Below are 24,194 nucleotides of genomic sequence, written 5' to 3'. Positions count from 1 at the left end.
ATGTAGATAGAGGGATTTCCCATCTAAGCCATGATTTTGAATTGTGTCTTAATCAGGCTAAACATCACTTTTCTGCTGATTCAAAAGATTTTACTTTGTAATAGTTTTATAAGCAGCATAACGTTTACTCTTTTAATGCAAAAGCTGCCCACTAATGTGGCATAATTTGGCAAATTGAGAAAAGGTCCCCTTTCCTCTTCCATTTGTCAGAAATTTATCTTAATATCACTCTTGGAAATTAATATTTTTCTTAGAAAAGGAAATTTGACTGCCATTGGCTAGACATTTTTCTTAATAAATATACAAATCTATGATATCTTGTGGGACAGTGACCCCTTTGATATGACACTCTTGTGCACTGTACAACCTGCACAGCCGTATTCCCAACCTCGCCCACAACCGTCAATATGTGTATGGACACAGAAGAAAGACAATCTTTCCAAAAATATATTTATATTAGAGAAGCCCCTTTTTTGGCTAATATACTTTACTTGATTCCAAGTAGGAGCTATAGAAGTGGCATTAAAACCTCAATAAAGATGTAAAAGTGGGCTTGGGAGTTAAGATGGTGGAAGGTAGGGAGACCCTAGGCTGGGTTTCAAAACCCATCCTTTGAACACAGCTAGATAAACATCAAATCATTTTGAATATCCAAGAAATCGATCTGAGGACTGAAAGAGAAAAATGCACTAGTGGGATGCATAGGTGGCTCAGTCGACTGAGCATCCAACCCTCGATTTTGGCTCAGGCCATGATCCCAGGGTCGTGGGATTGAGCCCTCATTGGGGTCTGCACTGAACATGAAGCTTGCTTAAGATTCTCTTTCTTGGGGCACCTGGGTGGCTCAGTCAGTTAAGCATCCAACTCTTGATTTTGGCTCAGGTCATGATTTCACAGTTCGTGAGATCAAGCTCTGCATCAGGCTCTGTGTAGACAGTGTGGAGCTTGCTTGGAAATCTCTCTCCCTCTCTCTCTGCCCTTCCCCCAGTAGCGCTCTTTCTCTCTAAATAAATAAATAAATAAATATGAAAAAAAATTTAAAAAGATTCTCTCTCTCTCTCTCCACCCCCCCCCCCCCACTTGGACCCTCTCTCCAGCTTGTGCTCTCCTCTCTTTCTTAAAAAAAAAAAAAAAAAAAAAAAGCGCAACTGAAGGTGAAAAAGCTGCCACAACATGGAAGGTAGAAGCTACAGAAAGTTGATTTCAGAAAGAGAAGAGCTGTGAGTGCTGTGATGGGGAGGGAGTCCTGATCATGGAGAGAGGAGTGAGAGGAAAACAAAGAGAGAGAGAAAAAAAAATGAAAGTGCGTGTGGGGAATTGCACAAGAAAAACTCTTCCCCAAAACCATTGACTGGAAAAATGAGAGGGGCTGAACACAGCAAGTTTTTATACACAGTGGTGCACAAAGTCTAAAGTTTTGGAGGACAGCACCATTGCCAGGGTCATGTCTGGCAGGCTTAATGAGGCTCTGGTGGGGAAGGAGGGTGGAGACCCAGAAGTGGACAGCATGGCCTAAGGATCCCCTAGGTCACACCCCAACTAAGAGTGCATTTGGGAGAGGGAACACAGACTCTCCAAGGGGAAAAGACCCAGCCAGCACCATTGAGCTGCCCTGTTCACTAACATAGGAAGGGAGATGCTGGCTGGGGACAGTGAGCCTTGGTGCTGGCTTTCTGCCATGCTTTACCATAAACTCCAAACCTCTGTGTAGTCACTCAGCTGATATCTGGGACAAGCCAGCACTGGCCACAGTGCAGTGAGACTCTCTTCCAGAGGATCAGTGCAGCTCCGTGCACTACGCAGATCTCTAAAATTTAGAATTTTGAAACCCAGCCACACGCCTGAGATAAAACACAGGAGTGTCGTGCCACCCAGCAGTTGGACAGCTCAGATGCAGACAGGGTGAAGGTTGGGATCTGGCCAAAGCTGGGGACACAAGAGAGGTGATTGCTCTTCTGTGAGGACTTCCTGAAGAGTGGTGGGCACAAGCTCCTCATTTCAGGGATGAGAGAGCTGGTGACACCATTTTCACCCTGCCCATCAGCACTGACGGACTTCACTGAACAAAACAGTGCCACCAAGAGGATGGCAGAGCTACTTACACCAAACCCTGCCCTCCTGTGCCCTGCAGATGCATCTCCACTAGAGCAAGTCCACTTGAGAATCAGTCCAGCAGGCCCCAACCCCAGAAGACCAGCACAAATCCCTCACATGCACCAAGTCTACCAATCATAGAATGTTACAAAACTTTAGCTCTAGGGGAAATAGGATCTAGCTTCCTTTTTTACCCACCCTTATGATACTGAAAAAACTATTTTATGATTTTATTTTATTTTATTTCTTAATTTATTACATATATATGTTTTGGGTTTTAAAGTTTTTATTTATTTATTTTGAGAGAAAGTGAGTGAACAGGGAAAGGGCAGAGAGAGAGAGAGGGAGAGAGAGAGAATCCTAAGCAGACTCTGCACCATCAGCACAGAGACCAAAGTGAGGCCAAACCCATGAACCATGAGATCATGACCTGAGCCAAAACCAAGTCAGTCAGTTAACCACCTGAACCATCCAGGCTCCCCACGTATATATGGTTTTTTTGGATCTAGCTTCTTTTAACAAGCAGACTTTGTGTTCCCCCACCTTAGGATACAGAAAAAGCGATTTTATTATTTATTTAATTTTAAAATGTTATTATATCTATATATCTATCTATTTTGGATCTGGCTCCTTTTAACAAGAAACACACAGGATCCAGCTTCCTTTTTTGTTTTTTGGGTTTTTTTTTTGGACCTTGACAATATGACAAGATGAACGAATTCATCCCAAAAGAAAGAACAGGAAGAAGTAACAGGCAGGGATTTTATCAATACAGATATACGTAAGATGTCTGAATTATAATTTAAACCAACAATTATAAGGATAGTAGCTGGGCTTCAAAAAAGCATAGAAGACACTAGAGAATCCCTTACTGCAGAGATAAAGGAACCAAAAATTAGTCAGGCCAAAATTAAAAATGTTATAACCAAGATACAAACACAAATAGATGCTATGACAATGGGGATGGATGAAATAGAGGAACAAATCAGTGATATAGAAGATAAAATTATGAAAATAAGCTGAAAATAAGAGTGAAAAAAAGGCATTGGATCACAAATGTGGACTTAGGGAACTCAGCAACAAAGCATAATAACATTAGTATCATAAGAGTTCCAGAAGATGAAGAGAAAGAAAAAGGGCCAGAAAGTTTGTTTGAGCAAATAACCAAGACATATCATAGTGAAATTCACAAAACACACAGACAAGACAAGAATCCTGGAAGCAGCAAGGGAAAAAAGTCCTTAACTTACAAGGAAAGGCAGATCAAGTTCATTCTAGCAGATTTGTCTATAGAAACTTGGCAGGCCAGAAGGGAATGGCATGATATATTCAACATGCTGAATAGGAAAAATATGCAGCCAAGAATACTTTATCCAGCAAGCCTGTCATTCAGAATAGAAGAAGAAATAAAGAGTTTCCCTGACAAAAACTAAAGAAGCTCATGACCACTAAATCAGCCCTGCAAGAAATATTACAGGGGTCTCTTTGAGTGGGGAAAAAAAGGACCAAAAGCAACAAAGACTAGACATCACCAAGAAACACCAGCTTTACAGGCAACACAAAGGCACTAAATTCATATCTATCAATAATCACGCTGAATGTAAATGGACTGAATGCTCTGATCAAAAGGCATAAGGTATAAGAATGGATTAAAAAAAAAAAACCTGTCTATATGCTGCCTATAGGAGACTCACTTTAGACCTAAATACACCTGCAAATTGAAAGTGAAGGCATGGAGAACTATCTATCATGCTAATGGACATCAAAAGAAAGCTGGCGTAGCCATACTTATATCAGACAAACTACATTTTAAACCAAAGACTGTAATAAGAGCTGAAGAAGGGCATTAATAACAATTAGAGGGTCTATCCATCAAGATCTAACAATTTATTCCCCATACTTGAAACACCCAAATATATAAATCAATAACAAACGTAAAGAAACTCATTAAAATAATATAATAATAGTAGGGAACTTTAACACCCCCGCTTACAGCAATGGATGGGTCATCTAAACAGAAAAATCAACAAGGAAACAATGGCTGAATGACACACTGGACAGAATGGACTTAACAGATATATTCAGAACATTTCACCCTAAATTAGCAGAATACACATTATTTTCTTCTTTCTTTCTTTCTTTCTTTCTTTCTTTCTTTCTTTCTTTCTTTCCCTCTTTCCTTCCCTCTTTCTCTCTTTCTTTCTTCCCTGAGTAGGCTTCATGCCCAGTGCAGAGCCCAACACAGGGTTTGAATCCATGACCACAAGATCAAGTCCTGAGCTGAGCTCGAGTCAGATGCTCAAAAACTGACCCACCCAGGTGCCCTCCACATTCTATTCAAGAGCCCATGGAACATTCTCCAGAATAGATCACATACTGGGTCACAAATCAGCCCTCAACAAGTACAAAAAGACTGAGATCATATCATGCATATTTTCAGACCACAATGCTATGAAACTTGAAGTCAACCACAAGAAAAAATTTGGAAAGACCACAAATACAGGGAGGTTAAGAACATCCTACTATAGAATGAATGGCTTAACCTGGACATTAACAAAGAAATAAAAAAATACGTGGAGGCAAATGAAAATGAAAACATGCAGTCCAAAACCTTTGGGATGTGGCAAAAGCAGTCCTAAGAGGGATGTATATTGCAGTACAGGCCTGCCTTAGGAGACAAGAAAAGTCTCAAGTATACAACCTAACCTCACACCTAAAGTAGCTAGAAAATGAATAGCAAATAAAGCATAAAGCCAACAGAAGAAGGGAAATAATAAAGATTAGAGCAGAAATAAATGATATGGAAACAACAACAAAAACAGTAGATCAAGAAAACTAAGAGCTGGTTCTTTGAAAGAATTAATAAATTGTTAAGTCCCTAGCCAGACTTATCAAAAAGAAAGAAGAAAGGATGAAAAAAGGTAAAATTACAAATGAAGGAGGAGTGATCACAACCAACACCACAGAAATATAAACAATTATGACAAAATATTATGAAAATTTTATGTCAACAAACTGGGAAATCTGGAAGAAATGGACAAGTTCCTAGAAACCTACAAACTAGCAAAACTGAAACAGGAAGAAATGGAAAATTTAAACAGACCCATAACCAGGGCACCTGAGTGGCTCAGTTGGTTAAGCATCTGACTTTTGGTTTTGCTCAGGTCATGATCTCATGGTTCGTGAGTTTGAGCCCCACATCAGGTTCTACACTGTCAGTGTGGAGCTTCCTTGGGACTCTCTCTCTCTGTCTCTCTCTCTCTCTCTGACCCTTCCTTGCTTTTACTCTTTCTCTCTTTCAAAATAAATAAATAAAAACTTTTTAAAAACAGGCACCATTTAAAAAGACCTATAACCAGCAAAGAAATTGAATCAGTAATAAAACATCTCCCAACAGAGGCAGCTGGGTGGCTCAGTCAGTTGAGCACTTGACTCTTAGCTTTGGCTCACATTTGAGTGTCGAGTCAGGCTCCATGCTGGGTCTGAAGCCTGTTTAAGATTCTTTCTCCGTCCCTCTATTGCTCATGGTCTCTCTCTCTCTCTCTCTCTCTCTCTCTCTCTCTCTCTCAAGAAAAATAATCTTCCAACAAACAAAAGTCCAGGGCCACCTGGCTTCCCAGGGGAGTTCTACCAGACATTTAAAGAAGAGTTAATACCTATTCCTCTCAAACTGTTCCAAAAAACAGAAATGGAAAGAAAACTTCCAAACTCATTATACAAGGCCAGCTTTACCTTTATTCCAAAACCAGAGATCCCACTAAAAAGGAAAACTATAGGCTAATATCCCTGATGAAACTGGATGCAAAAATTCTCAACAAGATACTAGAAAATCTAATTCAACAGTACATTAAAAGAATTATTCACCATGATCAAGTGAGATTTATTCCTGGTTGCAGGACTGGTTCAATATTTGCAAATTGATCAATACAATACACCCCATTAATAAAAGAAAGGTTAAGAACCATATGATCCTCTCAATAGATGCAGAAAAGCATTTGACAAAATAAAGCATCCATTCTTTTTTTAAGATGTTTATTTATTTTGAGAGAGAGAGAGAACAAGTGGAGGAGGGGCAGAGAGAGAGGGAGAGAGAGAATCTCAAGCAGCTCTGTGCTGCCAGCATAGACCCCAACACAGGGCTCAAAATCACAAACCGTGAGTTCATGACATGAGCCAATATCTGAGTCAGACACTTAACTGACTGAGCCACCCAGGTGCCCCTTGTTTATCTTTTAAAAAATGTTTATTTATTAATTTTGAGAGACAGAGAATATGAGTGGGGTAGGGGCAAAGAGGGAGAGGGAGAATCCCAAGGAGGCTCCACACTGTCAGCACAGAGCCATCCTTCTTGGCAAGGAAGAAGTCAGACTTTCACTATTTACAGATGACATGATACTCTATATAGAAAACCCAAAAGAGTCCACCAAAACATTGCTAGAACTAATGCATTAACTCAGTAAAGTTGCAGGATATAAAGTCAATGTACAGAAATCTGTTGCACTTCTGTACACCAATAATGAAGCAGCAGAAAGAGAAATCAAGGAATTGATCCCATTTACAATTGCACCAAAAACGATAAGATACTTTGGAATACACCAAAGTAAAGAGGTAAAAGATGTGTACTCTGGAAACTATAGAACACTTATAAAAGAAATTGAAGAAGACACAAAGAAATAGAAAGACATTCCATGCTTATGGATTGGAAGAACAAATATTATTAAAATGTCTATACTACCCAAAGCAATCTACACATTTGATGCAATCCCTATCAAAATAACACCAGCATTTTTCACATAACTAGAATAAACAATCCTAAAATTTGTACGGAACCACAAAAGATCCTGAATAGCCCAAGCAATCTTGAAAAAGAAAAGAAGTTGGAGGCATCACAATTCCAGACTTCAAGCTATATTACAAGGCTGTAGTGATTAATACAGTATGGTACTGGGCCAAAAACAGACACATAGATAAATGGAACAAAACAGAAAACCCAGCAATGTACCCACAACTTATATGGTCAACTAATCTTTGACAAAACAGGAAAGAATATCCAATGGAAAAAAGATAGTCTCTTCAACAAATCGTGTTGGAGAAACTGGACAGCAACATGCAGAAGAATGAAACTGGACCACTTTCTTACACCATACACAACAATAAATTCAAAATAGATGAAAGACCTAAATGTGAAACAGGAAGCCATCAAAATCCTAGAGGAGAACACAGGCAGTAACCTCTCTGACATCGGCCGTGTCAACTTCTTACTCGATATGTCTCCTGAGTCAAGGGAAACAAAAGCAAAAATAAATTATTGGGACCTCATCAAGATAAAAACCTTCTTCACTGTAAAGGAAACAACAAAACTAAAATGCAATTTTCATAATGGGAGAATATGTTTGTGAAAGACATACCTGATAAGGGGTTAGTACAAAATGTATAAAGAACGTATCAAACTCAACACCCCAAAAAACAAAGAATGCAATTAAGAAATGGACAGAAGATGTGAATAGACATTTTTCCCAAGAAGATATCCAGATGGTTAACAGACACATGAAAAGATGCTCAACATCACTCATCATCAGAGAAATACAAATCAAATACAATGAGATATCATCTCATACCTGCCAGAATGGCTAAAATTAACAACACAGAAAACAATAGCCAAAGTATGGAAAGAGCCCAAGTGTCCATTGACTGACTAATGGATAAAGAAGATGTGAGATACACACACACACACACACACACACACACACACACACTGGAAGAGGAAGAGTGCTCAGCCATCAAAAGGAATGAAGTCTTGCTGTTTACAATGACATGGATGGAGCTAGAGTATATTATGCTAAGTGAAATAAATCAGTCACAGAAGATAAATACCACACAATTTCACCCATATGTGGAATTTAAGAAAGAAACAGATGAACATATGGGAAGGGGGGAAAAAGAGAGAGAGCGAATCAAACCACAAGAAACTCTTTATGATAGAGAACAAACTGAGGGCTGATGGAGGGAGGTGGGTGGGTGGATGGGCTAAGTGGGTAATGGGTATTAAGGAGGGTACTTGTCATGTTGAGCACTAGGAGTTATATGTAAATGTTGAATCACTAAATTCTACTCCTGAAAACAATATTACATTATATGTTAACTAACTAGAATTTAAATTGAATTTTGAAAAAATTAAAAAAAAAGAAATGTAAATGTGGATGGAAATTAGGATGGACACACTGCTTCAGCAAGGCTTGACTTGTGATCAAAATTTTCTCTTCTTCAGTTTTGAAGCTTTCCCTTCCCCTTCACTTGTTTTTCTGTAGAATCCTTTGTTCCAGGAACTTGGTATGGATGGCTGGCACCAGTGTTTGACATTCCTATCACATCTGCCCAGATCCTGTATTTTCCTATAAAACCCCTCAACCTCCTACCCAGGGTGGGGGCTTTCACTCTTGGAGGCATTAGCCTGCTGCAGCCTCCTTTGTATGGCAAAGTAATAGACTATCTCCCTTCTTTATCCCTAAATCTGTCTTCGTATTACATATTTCAGCTCTGGAGCACAGAGGTTGGTTTTTGACAACAGTATGCACTCTATTTTGAGAGTAATGTCATTTTATTTACTGGTACAAGTATTGTCTAGGACCAGTTCAAGAATTTCCAATTCAGTTGAACTGAATGATAGCGACTATACTCATCTATCTAATTAATTCTCAGTTACCTCTGCTGATATACATTTAGTTTTTGGGATGAGGCACGAACAAAGTAGTTTCCTTCAGGTGTCAGATGATAGGAATTTACCCAGAATTGCAGAGCCCAGGCTGTTGCCTAGCCTAATGAGTTACATTACCTCTTACTGTAACAATGGATTTTATTTTCTTTTTCTTAGAAGGGTATTTTATTTTATTTACCTTTTTAAAGAGCTTTTTCTAAAAACGTTTATTTATTTATTTTGAGAAAGAGCATGAACAGGGGAGGGGCAGACAGAGATAGAGAGAGAATCCCAAGCAGGCTCCAAGGTGACAGCACAGAGCTTGATGTGGGGCTTGAGCTCACAAACTGTGAGATCATGACCTGAGCTGAAATCAACAGTTGGACACTCAACCGACCAAACCACCCAGGAGCCCCTATTTTATTTTTATTAGTTTTCATGCCCAGCATGAAGCCTAACGTGGGACTTGAACTCAAGACCATGAGATCAAAATGTGAGCTGAGATCAAGAGTTGGATATTTAACCAACTGAGCCACTCAGGGGGCCCTGTCAGAAGGGCATTTGAAACACCAAAGTCCATAGTCTGTTTTAAGTGGTCTTGGAGCAAAAGTTCAGATAAGAGAGCATTTAAGGAGAGCCAAGTGGAAAGGATCTATAATAGCTGATTAATCAATCTCCACCCATACTGTGAAACCATATTTCCACACCTTCCACTTGGGTTCAAGTTTATATTATCAGAAGAACTGCAAAAGATTCTAAGATGCTCTACCAAAGTCTAAATGCCCCTGTTCCAAACTATTTCACATACCACAGAATGATCACTCTCTGTAATCACTCATTCTATCATGTTCCTTCTTTGCTCAAGTCTTTATCAAATCTTACTAGGTACTTTGGAAGTCAGAACCATCTACCAACTTACCTTTCTTAAAAAAATAACAAATAAACAAATAAATTCCTGCTAAGACCCTTGAAACACCAAACTGACTTGCTCACATATGATTTGCTCATTATCTCTTTTCTTTACCCTCATGTCTAATAATTCTCTAAAAAAAAAAACACGTAGAGTTATCAAACTCTAGATGTGGCATTCTATGAAGTTACTCAGTTTATGCCACAACATTTACAGATGTTTATAGGAGGCTTAATACATTTATGTGTGTGTGTGTTAGATATTGACATTTAACCATAGTCCCCTTGTGGTCAGGAATCATGTGTTCTATACCCCACTCTGCTCCCTGACATGTACAGACAAGACACATGCCTTTAAAACAGTATATGGGGTGGGTTTCTAATAAATGCTGGTGACCTCTTGGTGAACTGAGCCTTGATTTTTTATACTTCTGAGCCTTTGAATCTTTTGCTCAAATAAAATCTCACATAATATAGGTTTTAGTTAAATTTGGAAGTCCTGCAGCTCTGCCCTCTTCACTAACCTTCGGATGTTTATTTTCATCCCTGTAGTGGCCTGTGAATTTGAAAATTACTAAATCCAAAAGAAAAAGAAGAAAATGGACTATTCAGAATTAATAAGCTAATAACCAAACCATAATTGAAACTTAACATCCTGCAGCTGTCAACCTTATGCATTCTCTCAAGTCACTGGTATTTCTGAATTGATCTGATGTGTAACAGGAATTTGAGAACTGGCCTGTCAATAACAAGGTGGGCAAGGTTGCCTAAGGTCCTTGGTCCAAACGTGGCCTTTTCTTCCTTCTCTTTTCTTCCTTCACTTTTCTCCAGATGGATTTGGGCATTCCAGCAATGACCAAGTGCTGCAACCAGCTGGACGTCTGTTATGACACCTGTGGTGCCAACAAGTATCGCTGTGATGCAAAATTCCGATGGTGTCTCCACTCTATCTGCTCTGATCTGAAGCGGAGTTTGGGTTTTGTCTCCAATGTGGAAGGTAGGTATCTTAAGGGAATCTACTGGTGAGCAGGGAGTTTTGTTCCTGTTTTCATACAGAAAGGTATCCAGAGCCCCTTTACGCAAAGAGACCATTAGAGCTCACTGAACTTTCTTTATAGAACACTGTGACGAATGTTAAGAAGGGTGAAGGAAGATTCTGGGCATTCCTTCACTAAAGTTCTTGCTGTCCTGCCCAGGAGCTGCTGGCACCACTCCTGATGGACAGGGCTACACCAAAGCCTTTCCAGAGATATAAAAATCTATCCTTTAAGACTGGAGAAAGAGTTGCCCAACTGGCTTTGATTATTCATTCCACTATTAAATAATTTTCCATATCAGGAATTTTTCTGTAGGACCACTTGATTTGGTTTAAGCCCTTTTTTTCCTTATTTTGCTTTCAGTTGGGGAAAGCATTTTTTAAAACCCATCTTTTTTGTTTAAGCTCTTTGTATTCTTCAGGATAATTATTTTTAAACAACTGCTTAGCTACCCAGTTTCTAGCACTGATTGTGTAATTTCCTTTTCCTAATTCACCTTTGGAAAAGCTTTAATCCTTTAGTTTCTGAAGCCAGAACATTATATTCAGGTATTCACATTATATATTTTTAGATGGCAAAGTTTGAAATTTAAGCTTATAAGGAGTTGGCCTCATGCCACTGAGAAAGTCAGCAGTAGAAAGAATTTTGGATCATTTTCATAGATCGCTGTCTAGAGTGTAGTCCTAAAGTGAATGTGTAAAGGCTTCAAAATATGAATAATTAATTGGGCACTGTAAAAGGGAGTATCACTCTCTCTGTACCTACAAAAGGTGAATAAGTGCCTGCTGCTAATCTAAGGTCAGGTCAAGTTACTTCCTCTAAGCAATGTCCTATTGACTTTTTCTCCCAAATATCTCTTTGATATACCACTTGCCTGGTTACTGCAAGTTAATCTAATCTCTGGATCCCATCCAATCTATTTTTCTCATAGGGACCAGATACATTTTTGTACCATATAAATCCAGTCATTTCCACCCTCTGTGGAAATTCAATTGGTTCCTTCAATTGGTTCCTCTTCCTTAGGAATAAATCCAAACTCCTTAGTATGATATACATAGCCTTTCCTGATCCAGTGCTACCCTACCTCTCCAGCATTATTTTGCTTATTTCTGATTTCTCTCCTGACTTCTGCCATTCCAAACTACTTGGGTTGATGAACCATATTTTTCTGCCTCTGCAGTTCCTTCTGCTTGGAACACTCTGATCATTTTTTGTTGTTGTTGAAATAGCTTTATTGATACGTAATTCACATACTATACAATTCAACCATTTAAATGCTTTTAAAATATGTTCACAAAGCTATGCAATCAGGCCCATAGTCAATTCTAGAACATTCTGACCACACCAAAAGGAATCCCCATAGCCATGAACAATCCCTCTCTCTTTTCCTTTCCTGGCCTTTGGCAACCATGAATCTGCTTTCTACCTCTATTGATTTGTCTGTTCTGGACATTTCATATAAATGGAATCATAAAATATGTGGTCTTTTGTGACAGACATTTTTAACTTAGCAAAGTTTATCTGTGTTGTAGCATGTATCAGTATTTTGTTCCTTTTTATTGCTAAGTTATAGTCCATTCATTATATGGATATAATGTATTTTCTTTATCCATTCATCAAACGAAGGACATTTGGGTTGTTTGTACCTTTGGCTATTATGAATAATTCTGGTATGAACATTGATATATAAGTTTTTGTGGAGACATATCTTTTCATTTCTCTTGGGTATATATCTGAGTGGGGGGGTGGATTCTGGGTTATATGGTAATTTTATGACAAACTGTTTTCCAAAATAGCTGCATCATTTCACATTCTCACCAGCAATGTGTTAAGGTTCCAATTTCTCTACATCCTTATCAACCTTTGTTATTATCTGTCTTTTTGATTATAGATCTTAGAGAATGTGAAATGGTATCACATTGTGGTTTTGATTTGCATTTCCCTGATTGCTAATAATGTTGATTATATTTTTATGTGCTAGTTGGACATTAAATATCTGCTTTGGAGAAATGTTTAATCAGATCCTTTACCTCTTTTTAAATTGGCTTACTTATCTTTTTTATTATTGAGTTGTGAGTATTCTTTATATATTCTGGACACAAGTCCCTTATCAGATACATGCTTCACTAATATTTTCTCTCTTTTTGTGGGTTTTTTTTTTCACTTTCTTGATGAAATTATTTGCAAAGCAGATGTTTTGCATTTCAATAAAGTCCAACTTACCTATTTTTTTCCTTTTGTTGCTTGTACTTTTGGTGTCATATATAAGAAGGCTTTGCTTTATCCAAGGTCACAAAGATTTGCTGCTATGTTTTCTTCTAAGAGCTTTGTTTTAGCTTATACACTTAGGTCTATGATCCACTTTTAATTTTTGTGTATGATGTAAGAAAGAGATCCAACTTCATTCTTTTGTATGTGGATATACAAATGTTCCTGCATATTGTTGAAAGACGTTTCTCATACTCAGTTGTTTTTGCACCCTTATCAAAAATCAGTTGAACAGAAATGCAGTATTTATTTCTAGATTTTCAATTCTATTTCGTTGATCTATGCCAGTGACACATGGTATTTATTATTATGGTTTTGTAGTAAACTTTGAAATCAGGAAGTAATCTTCAACTTTGTTCTTCTTTCTCAAGATTGTTTTGGATATTCTAGGTCCCTTGAATTTTCTTATGAATTTTAGGTTCAGCTTGTCAATTTCTGCAAGAAATGGCAGTTGGAAATTTGGTAGAGATTTTGTTAAATCCGGAGATCAGTTTGAGGCATGTTACCATCTAACAAAATTATGTTTCCTGATCAATGAACATGAATGTCTTTCCATTTATTTGGATTGTCTTTAATTTCTTTCACAGTGTCTTCTAATTTACAGAACACAAGTCTTACACTTCTTTTGTTTAAATTAAGTACTTTTCGTTTTTTTGTTATTATAAATGAAATTATTATCTTAATTTTATTTTCAGGTTATTCATTGATAATGTACAGAAATAAACTGATTTTGTATATTGATCTATTATCCTGCAACCTTGCTGAACTCACTTATTTTTTTTTTTTTAATTTTTTTTTAACGTTTATTTATTTTTGAGACAGAGAGAGACAGAGCATGAACAGGGGAGGGTCAGAGAGAGAGGGAGACACAGAATCTGAAATGGGCTCCGGGCTCTGAGCTGTCAGCACAGAGCCCGATGCGGGGCTCAAACTCACAGACCGTGAGATCATGACCTGAGCTGAAGTCGGCCGCTTAACCGACTGAGCCACCCAGGCGCCCCTGAACTCACTTATTAATTTTAATAGATTTTAGTGGATTCCTTGGGCTTTTCTATACATAAGATAATGCCATTTACATATCATCTTCCTTTCCAATTTGGATACCTTTTACATATTCCTCTTGCCAATTGTCCTGTCTAGGGGTTCCAGTACAATATTGAATAGAAGTGTTGAGAGCAATGTCAAAAGCAAATAAACAAATGGTACTAAACAACCAATGGGTTGAAGAAGAAATCAAAAGAGAAATAAAGAAACATTGAGACAAATGAAAATGGAAATACAACATACCTAAACTTATGAGATGCAGCAAAAGCAGTTCTAAGAGGGAAATCCATAGCAGTAAATGCCTACATCAAGAAAAAAAGATCTTGAATACATAGCTCAACTTTACACCTCAAGGAACTAGAAAAAGAAAAACATTGGAGCCCAAAGTTAGTAGAAGAAAGTGAATAACAAAGATCAGAGCAGAAATAAATGAAACTAAGACTAAAATAACAATAGAAAAGATAAATGAAACTAGGAGCTGTTTTGTTTTGTTTTTTTTTTAAAGATGAAGAAAATAGACAAACCTGTAGCTAGACTAATTAAAAGCTAATTTGAGAGGACTCAAATAAATAAAATCAGAAATAGAAGAGGAGACATTACAACTGATACCACAGAAATACAAAGGATCACAAAAGACTACTATGAATAATTATATGCTAATAAATTGGACAACTGAGGAGAAATGGGTAAATTCCTAGAAACATGCAGTTCCTAGGAACATTCAGTTCTTACTGAAACTGAATAATGAAAAATAGAATCTGAACAGACTGATTATTAGTAAAGTGATAGAATCAGCAATCAAAGATCTCTCAACACATGAAAGTCCAGAACAAGATAGACTTTTATTTTTCAACTTTTTTTTTTGAGAAAGAATACAAGTGGGGGAGAGGGGCAGAGGAAGAGAGAGAGAGAGAGAGAGAGAGAGAGAGAGAGAGAGAGAATTCCAAGCAGGCTCCATGCTCAGCACAGAGCCCAACACAGGGCTTGATCTCACAACCATGAGATCATGACCTGAGCAGAAATCAAGAGTTAGATGCTTAACTGACTGAGCCACCCAGGCACCCCAAAATGGACTTTCTAAGTGGCTTCAACATTTAGAGAGAAATTAATCATCCATTTAAATCGTTCCAACATTTCAAGAAGAATTAAGCATCCATTCAAATGACTTCAACATTTAAGGAAGAATTAACACCAATCCTCAAATTCTTCCAAAAACTGAAGAGAAGGGAGCACTTCCAAACTTACTTTATGAGGCCAGTATTATTCTGATACCAAAACTAGCCAAGGACGCCATAAGAAAAAAAACTACAGATAAATTTCTGATGAATATAGATGCAAAAATCCTCAACAGAATATTAGCAAACCTAATTCAATAATATTAAAAGGATCATACATCATGATCAAGTGGGCTTTATTCAAGGGAAGCAAGAATTGTTCAACATCGGCAAATCAGACAATGCGATACAGCACATTAACAAAATGAAGGATAAATATTGTATGATCCTCTCAATGGATGCAGAAAAAGCATTAACAAAATTCAACATTCATTTGTGAAAAAAAGCTCTCACCACAGTAGGTATAAAGGGAACATACCTCAACATAATAGAGGCCATATGTGACAAGCGCACGGCTAACATCATACTCAATGGAGAAAAGCTGAAAGCTTTTTCTCCAAGATGAGGAACAAGACAAGGATGCCAACTTTCACCACTTTTAACATAGTATTGGAAGTTCTAACCAGAGCAATTAGGCAAAAAGAAGAAATAAAAGATATCCAAATTGGAATCAAAGATGTAAAACTACCACTATTTGCAGATGACATGATATCATATATGGAAAACCCTAAAGTCTCCACAAAGAAAAACATAAACCTATTAGAACTAATAAATTCAGTAAAGTCACAGGATGCAAAGTCAATATACAAAAATCAATTTCATTTCTATCCACTAATAATGAATTATCAGAAAGATAATTTAAGAAAAATTATCATTTACAATTGCATCATCAAGAATAAAATACCCAGGAATTAATTTGACCAAGGAGGTGAAAGACTTGTGCATTGAAAATGGTCATACTACCCAAAACAATCTACAGATTCAATACAATTCTTATCAAAATTCTAATGGAAGGTGTTCTGAGATGCCTTTCATAATAACCTTTACCCCAAAGGCATAGACTTTTTTTGTGTGGGTTCCCATACCACCATGATATTACTTCCATCACAGTGTAGTGTAACCATTAGTTTACCTGTCCATCCTGTCGACCTCTTTGTCCAAACTGTGAGTACTTTAGTTGGGATCTCTTTGGTCTTTGCATCCCTGATGCCTAACAGAATGGCTGACCAACACATATGTTTTTCTTAATGAGTGAATTGTTATTCATCCCACACTTAAACAGAGAAAGCTACAGAAAACATAGTACAGTTATCTGAGGGAGCATTCTGCAAAAATGGGAGATTTTCCATGGAGTGTGCATAGTGATACAGGAGATTCTGATTGCTAAATGTGATTTTGACCTAGAGGCCCATAAAAGAAGGGCACCTCAAAGTATATTCTGCTTAATTAGATTGGATGGAAGCTTATTAAGTTTCTCTTAAATGTATGTTCTTTTTAATTATGTATTTGGATCACTGCTTTTATTTTCCTCTGGGTATCATGTCATGCTTGGAATTACATTTGTTTTTAAAATTACTCAAACTACTTGGGATAGTCTTGTACATTAACCTTTTATTTCTCTTCATTTTTTTCTTTTTTTTTTTTTTTTCCTCTTCATCCTTTTCAAGCAGCCTGTGATTCTCTGGCTGATACTGTGTTCAATACCGTATGGACCTTGGGCTGCCGACCTTTCATGAATAGCCAAAGAGCAGCCTGCATCTGTGCAGAAGAGGAGAAAGAAGAGTTATGAGAAAGAGGTGATCCCTTCCTGGTTTTGAGTGATGCCACAGCTGTCAGTCTCAGAGATGGTAGTGTGGCAGATGTGTCTCATCCTTGCTTCCAAATGTTTGGATAACACAAAGCAAGAGAAAGGAAATATTGTTCTACAGCTGAAACGTGAGTCCCATCCTTTGGGAGAACTGGAAAAAAGACATGGAGTGATTTGAAGACTACTCTTTATTTTACCAATGGTCTCCCCAACCAAGAAACATTTGCCTGGCAATTCAGTTCTTAGTTTAAAGACTAAAATAAAGACTAAAATATTGGGATTCTCGGACTTGGTAATTATATTCATAAGTGAAATTTTGCAGCATCCAACCATTTGGGAGGCAAGGACTTTCCTCTGATTCATGTTTCAGTTGCCAGTAAGCATCTCACGTTTAATAAAGTGTTCTTTTTAGGAAATATGAAAAGAGATGAATGAATTCCATTATCACCAATGTGCTTCCATTTCACTTAGAAGAGAACAGAACCCAACCTGGTAAGTTCCACCAATGATAACAATCATTCCCACTGGTGCTGGAGAGATAAGAACAAGTGGGAAAGGTCAGAGACTTACTTGGTGAAGACCAATGGAGGTGGAGGTCAGATGGAGTTAGGTCTCTGAGGTTCCATTTTTTTCCTTCAGTGAATTATTCCTGTGATATTCCCAGTTACTAAGTGGTGTTAGTGTCATGGTAGGATCTGAGAAGCATTTCGTAAAAATTGCCACTGAAGATAGCTAGGAGAAGTCCCTGAAATCTGAGGACACACAAATGGTCAGTTGCTAAACTCTGGTTCTCAATACTGACTGCAGATTAGAATCATCAAAGGAGTATTAAAAAGCAGAAACCCTCTGGGGGTGGTATCTACCTATAGGTGTTTTATGAGTGCTCCCCACCTGATCTTGATGCACTGGGAGGGCTGAGGTCCACTAAGATCAGGGATCAGCAAATGAAACTCATGGGCCAAATCAGGTCTAACACTGCTTCTGTGGCGTTTTATTGGAACACAACCATATTCTCCTTTGTTTATGGTCACTCCTGTGCTACAACCTCAGAGTTGAACAGTTGTGACAGACTGTATAGCCAGAAAGCCTAAAATGTTTACCATTTGGCTCTTGACAAAAAAAGCTGGCCAATTCTTGATCTAGGTCATTCTGTCCTTTCACTTCCTTTTGTTAATTTTACTGGTTGCATTAAGAATTGTTGATTATAGCCGTTTCAAAAAAGAAAAAGAAGAAAAACTGTTTCCTGATCTTATGTAAAGCCATAAAAATAATTGGCATATTAAGAAATTGGATTTCATTGCATATAAAATTTATCTCTGTGATTTATAATATTTACTTCAATAAACTTTATTAAGCACCTACCTACAAAATAGAGCATGGTATAATTTACACCTTTTTTTTATTGCCGTATCAGTCTGAGGGCTTAGAATGCCAAATAATAGGACATATGGTACCAAATTTTAATTTTGTCTACAGTTCAGTCATTGACCCACTTAAATGCATGTCAATACATTTATTAATATTTATTAATTGAAAACATTTCACGTAATATAAAAATATCAAAAGAAAACACTGTGCAAGAGGAAAATCAAATAATATTTTTTAGTACACACTTATACTGATAAACTTCCGAATCTCCTATAACTACTCTGCGTTTGAGTTGAAATTTCAGGGAATGATTATTATTTACATATTTAAGGAGTTGCTGGGTATTTAGGTCATAATTTCAAGCAACCATTTAATTTGTTTTAAGTTTATACTTCAGAAGAGCATGCCCGACTTTTGATTTTAGTGGTCCTATTGCATCCTACACGAGGTGTTTTATTGTAGGAAGGAAATGTGGGGAGCAGGGTGAGCTGCTTTCTTGCAGGGACAGCATAGCTTTCGACGTTGGGAAGACGAAGCCCATGGGTTGGATCAGTCAGCAGTGAGGTGACCTTTCCTGACCCAGCAGCCGGAGTCAGAATGAGTCAGTTCAGGGAGTCTGTCTAAACCCACAGTATAAGGTTCAAAGAAGCGCCATGTTCTAGGGTGTTGATTGGTGCTCTCAGAGGGCGTAGGGAGAAGTTCCAAAGAGGTGGGTGGCCCAAAGCCAGGACTCGGGTGTTGGGTGGTCCTAGTCCTCCCAGTCGATGCTGATCGGGCCGCCTGTCAGCATCTGGCTCTGCAGACCAGCTGTATCCTCTCCCTCTACTGCCTCACGACGCATTCGCCGGTGGCAGCCCTGAGCACAGCGAGAATGCTCGTCCAGCCTTCCACAGACAAGGACCTGGCAGTGCAGAAACACTTCCTGGAAAGACCATAATTATAATTAACAAAAATAATGATAACAGCTACCACTTGTGGAGCCCTTTCTAGAAGCTCGACACTATACCAAATGTTTCATATATATTGTCTCGTTTCATCTAAACAACAACTGTTTGAGGTAGATGTTATCATCCCCATTTTACAGATGAGGAAACTGAGACTTAGGTTAGGAAACTTGCCCAGATTCACAGCATTGGTCAGGTGGCAAACACACTGAGTCATGTGGGTGATTTAGAACCCCACATCTATAACTTTTGCTTTTGTACAGGGACAGGAGAGACCTCTGAGAAGGCAACATCTAATAATGTTAACATCTTCATTCTTAGCATCAAAGTCTGGGAAAAACATTGGTGCCCACACACTTCCGTGTAAAATAACAAGTTCTTTGCCCAAGCTTCTTCCTACAAGTTACCTCCCAAAGCATGCTGCCTGCTTGAGGAGGGAGATCAGGATTAGCCATCATGATTAGCAGGTGCTCTGGAACAGCGATGTAACTGCTCACTTAAATTCACTTAAATGCAGGGTGGAAAAGAATATTGGTCTCTTAAACTTCTTTTGGTTTAAATGTCTCAACAACTCTACTAAAACAAAAACCAAAAAAGCCTCCACCTTAACGTACTATCTATGGCCTCTTATAACTTCTGTGTATGTATAATTTTCAAAAACGTAGCATATTCAATATGCATGTAAACTGTTATGATAAAAGTTTTTTCGTATCTCCTTTTTCTATATTTCTCATTTTAATAACTGCTTAGTATTGCATTAACTGATATATGGTAGGCCTGGTTGGGGGCTTTCTCTCATTTCCCATGTAACAATGCTCTGTAAACACATCTAACAAATCTTGTTTTTCTTTTTTTTTTGCTTGTTTGTTTTTGAGAAACGGTCAGAATTGGAGTTTTTAGAATATGATTTTATGGTTATTACTACATATTATCAGACAATTTTCCAGAAATTATACTCCTTTATACTGTCACTGTATTCTCCCTATAACTTTGATAACTTTGCAAGCATTGTGATAAATTTTTATAAATTTAATACGCATAAAATAATGTCTTATAATTGTTTTAATTGGCATCTTAAGTACTATTTTCACTGAACGCTTTGCTATTTGTCTTTTCTGTGAATTTTCTGTCCATCTCCTTGGCCAATGACTACCAAGCAGACTTTTTCAACCATATCTGCCCACAATGATTTAAAATTATGATCATATAGTATTTTCTTTGAACAAGCACAGTGATTTTCTTGGGAGGGAGGCAGATAACTGTGATATTAATGAAGGTATTAGGCTTCTAGGTGGCCAATTCTACAGTATTTTTCTTTACTTTATAAAATTTTTTTTATGTTTATTTATTTTTGAGAGTCAGAAAGAGAGCACAAGCAGGGGAGGGGCAGAGAGAGAGAGGGAGACAGAGAGTCTGAAGTAGGCTCCAGGCTCCAAGCTGTCAGCACAGAGCCTGACACGGGGCTCAAACTCATGAACTGTGAGATCATGACCTGAGCCAAAATTGGACACTCAACCGACTGAGCCACCCAGGCACCCCTACAGTATTTTTCAGAGGGGAATGCAGATCCTAACTTTGGTCTCATAGAGAAGGTCAACGAATTGGAACACCAATTCAGGTCTGGGGGTGGGGGGTGTAGGTTACAAGGTAAAGGTGTTCAGCTCACCTTGTGGTCTTTGCCCACAAACTTGAAGACAGGAACCTGAAAGTGCTTTGCTAAGTGGTCTCGTGATGTGTACTGCTTCACTGAGTCATCTGAAACACAGCTGAAAGCAAGACAGGAGAGCACGTAAGACTTGATTGTTTCTACAGAGGTGGAAAAACAATCCAGTCCAATGTGTTTGGTCCAAAGAGTGGCTAACTGGGCAGAGGAGGCTGGGCTGAACTCAAGCTTGTTGAGAATGAAGGAAAAATGAAATTCCCTCCCTAGAAAGGCATCTTCAGATACAACCCTGTTCATTAATCATCTCTCATTCTCTGTACCCACAAACTGGGCACAAGGACCTCTTGACATATTAATGTACTGAAGTGCCAGCAACAGCAACCACATTTATTCCAACGATATCTCTGGAAATGAAGGTATCTTTGTAAGGCTGTATTTTTATTTGTAATATATGGTAGGGATTCTGCGGTTACATACTTGATAATTGGCTTAAAAAGGCTTTTCTTTTAACTAGACTTCATAAATATTTATTGGACACTTTATATACACTAACCCTCACGGCGGGTTCAGAGATGAGCAAACCCCAACTTGTATTTCAAAGAGCTGCATAAAGACCTAAGTTCCAGAGAGAATAACTCGTTCTCCTGAGGAAAGTTCATTCACCTCCAAACTGTTGTAATTCCTCTTTTCCCAAGTTTAACGCTAAGTTTTGGTTTTGTAGGGTTTTTGGGTTTTAATCTCAGGTCTACTGCTTGAAGTGAAACTCGTAGGGTACGTCAGGGTTAGCTGAGGAAAAGATGTGTTCTTGATTCTCAATTTTGAGACCAGGGTTTAGTATTTGATGAACATTTTCTTCCTACAGGCCAGGGATTACACCTGTATCATCTTTCCCATTCTGAATTTTAAAGGAACTTTATTTTCCCTGAATGTATTTTCCCTTTTATGGATACCTAATAGTTCTCGCCTGCCAGGTCAGGAAAAAAAAAGTGGGGATCAGAAGTAAAAGTCTATGAAATTGGATACTTGCTCCACATGCTTAAAGACCACTTTCTAGTTCATTGCTAAGTTTCAGTGCAGTTGAAAAATCCCATAAAATTGTTTAAAAATAAGGCATTGTGACTTATATTACCACTAGTACCATATTCCCCTGAACTGAAGATCTAAATATATAATGCAGTCTCTGTTATTTCTTGTATTTATGTACTCATTTTCATTTTCCTGAGGTAAAGTTAATTTATACCATATTTTGATTATGTTCTATAATAAATACCTACTGCATATCTAATCTAATGCAACATACTCTGCTGGGAACTGCAGAGGATATAAAGATGAAAAATATGGTCTGTGATGTCAAGGAGTTTACAGTCTGTATCTATGATAAAAAAGAGTAAAGCGATATTAAAATGGCACTTTTCACCTAAGTGCCTCACCATTTTCAATTTACTCTTACCTAAAAATACTATTGTTGTTGTTTTTTCAAGAGAGAATGAGGCAAAAAGAGTTGTTACAGGGTAATATATTACAGAAGAGAACCCAGAACAAATTCTGGCTCTTGACTTGGGGTTTGCCATGATTACACAATGCTAGTTCCTCAGCTCTAAGTTGGTGTGTTGAAAGAAAGTAACAATGGTATATAGGATAATACAAAATCATTGATTACCCAAATGTTGTCCAGTATTTTATTTTGGAATTCAATATGTTTCTTTTTCTGGAGACTAACTTTCTAATTCTACTTTGCGTGGGCTTGTATTAAATTACTTTGCATTCCCAGAGCACAGGCCGATTGAAACTGGAGGGAGGTGAATGAGATGTGCCAAATATCAGGAGAAACCATCCCGATTTAAATTTAAGCTGAGGACGATGAATAATCAAAGAGTTTATAAATGTAATCACACTGCATTATGTTTACTTTAGGGCTCTGGACTAGCTTCAGATTATTGTTATGTTAAATGCTCACGCAATAATTCATTTGACCAATATTTAATGACCCTATAGGCTAGGCATTGAGGAGGAAAGAGAAGGAAAGAATATTTCTAGTTCAGGTTAGAAGGAATCAGGGAAGGCTTCATGGAGGAAAGAAATCCTGTTGAATCTTGAAGGACCAGTAAGATTCAGGCAGCAAGAAAAGGGGAAGAAGATTTCAGGCAGAGGAAACAACAGGTGCAGTCAGAAGGGTGTAAGGAACCATGGAGTGTGGGAATTGCCTGTAGTTCCCTTTGCCAGGAGCAGAAACTGGAGAAGGCAGAGGTCAGAGGGTGAGGCACAATAAGCCAGGCTCAGAGTTGGATTTTATCTTGAGGAATTGTCTCATATACACCATTACAGTACTATCCACTATTGTGCCAGAGATGGGACTATTTGCCTGGTTACTAAATAGATCTCTATAGCTGTGTTTTTGAGTTCTTGTCTCTGGCTTTTAAGCATTTTAATTTCTCCTGTAGCATTTTCAGGTGGGGGGCTATTTTGTACATGCTAAGGGCTGGAAAATTAAATAGCACAGCTTCTTAGAACTGTCTAAAATAAAAAGTATATAGTCCTTAACTATCTGAATAACAAATGCATAAACAAACTTTGCAAGCTTTATTGAGATTGTAGATTACATCTTTTTCCAGTAAGTGGGTTATTATACATTTATTTTTGTAAAAAGTAAGTACGGGGGAAGGAGAACACTCTTGGAATGAGAGAAAAGTTCCCTATCTTGATTATAGTGATGGCTTCATGAATGTATACATCAGAACTTACCCAACTGTACACTTTCAATGTGTATGCTCACTGTATGAGAACGGTACTCCAATAATGCTGTTAGACAAAAAAAAAAGGAACCAAAATCTCCTCTCCCCCTTAAAGAAAATCCATTCCTTAATCTATTAACTTTAGGATGTGAGTGAAAAAAATAAATAAAAAGTGATACTTCTAATTTTCACTTTAAAACTTTGTGAAGATAACTTTAAGATGGCAAGAAATCCCAAGAACTACAGACTCCTATGAGACCTATTACTGGCCACCCAAAACAGCTCAGAATGATAAATTTTCCATTTTCTGAACACAAGAAAAGGAGGCTACAGAAAGCTGAGGCTAGAAGTACTCCTGCTGGTAAACAGTGAAATTTACTAACCAAAGGAAATCAAGAGCCATCAAAGGTTTTCAACATGGATCTGACCATATATATATATATTTTTTTTTCAAAAATTTGAAGTTTGTCTTCCTTTTGACTAGATATCCAGGGACTCGTGAAGCTGAGATTTGAGAGT

At 37.8% G+C, this 24,194-nt stretch overlaps 2 protein-coding genes across 5 annotated transcripts in view; one reads left to right on the top strand and one right to left on the bottom strand.

The window, feature by feature from the left end:
* Nucleotides 1–18,231, top strand: part of PLA2G12B (phospholipase A2 group XIIB) — a 31,285-nt gene extending 13,054 nt beyond the window's left edge. The window contains exons 3-4 of one of the 2 annotated variants that reach the window (XM_042908409.1): nucleotides 10,529–10,694; nucleotides 16,832–18,231. In XM_042908409.1, the coding sequence (XP_042764343.1) occupies nucleotides 10,529–10,694; nucleotides 16,832–16,950 (285 nt within the window). In that variant the 3' untranslated portion in view covers nucleotides 16,951–18,231. Of the gene's footprint in view, nucleotides 1–10,528; nucleotides 10,695–16,828 lie in introns of both variants that reach the window. The other variant, XM_042908408.1, reaches the window with a different exon arrangement.
* The window catches only part of OIT3 (oncoprotein induced transcript 3), a 28,432-nt gene continuing 22,464 nt past the window's right edge, over nucleotides 18,227–24,194 (bottom strand). For 2 of the 3 annotated variants that reach the window (XM_042908405.1, XM_042908406.1), the window contains 2 exons: nucleotides 20,947–21,046; nucleotides 18,227–19,258 (listed from right to left, as the gene is read on the bottom strand). In XM_042908405.1, coding sequence (XP_042764339.1) covers nucleotides 19,085–19,258; nucleotides 20,947–21,046 — 274 coding nt within the window. In that variant the 3' untranslated portion in view covers nucleotides 18,227–19,084. The remainder of the gene's footprint in view (nucleotides 19,259–20,946; nucleotides 21,047–24,194) is intronic. The other variant, XM_042908407.1, reaches the window with a different exon arrangement.

Source organism: Panthera leo, chromosome D2 (assembly GCF_018350215.1).
Source record: "Panthera leo isolate Ple1 chromosome D2, P.leo_Ple1_pat1.1, whole genome shotgun sequence".
NCBI lineage: Eukaryota > Metazoa > Chordata > Mammalia > Carnivora > Felidae > Panthera > Panthera leo.
Note: the sequence above shows the minus strand (reverse complement) of the source record. Positions and strands in the feature narration are given on the sequence as shown.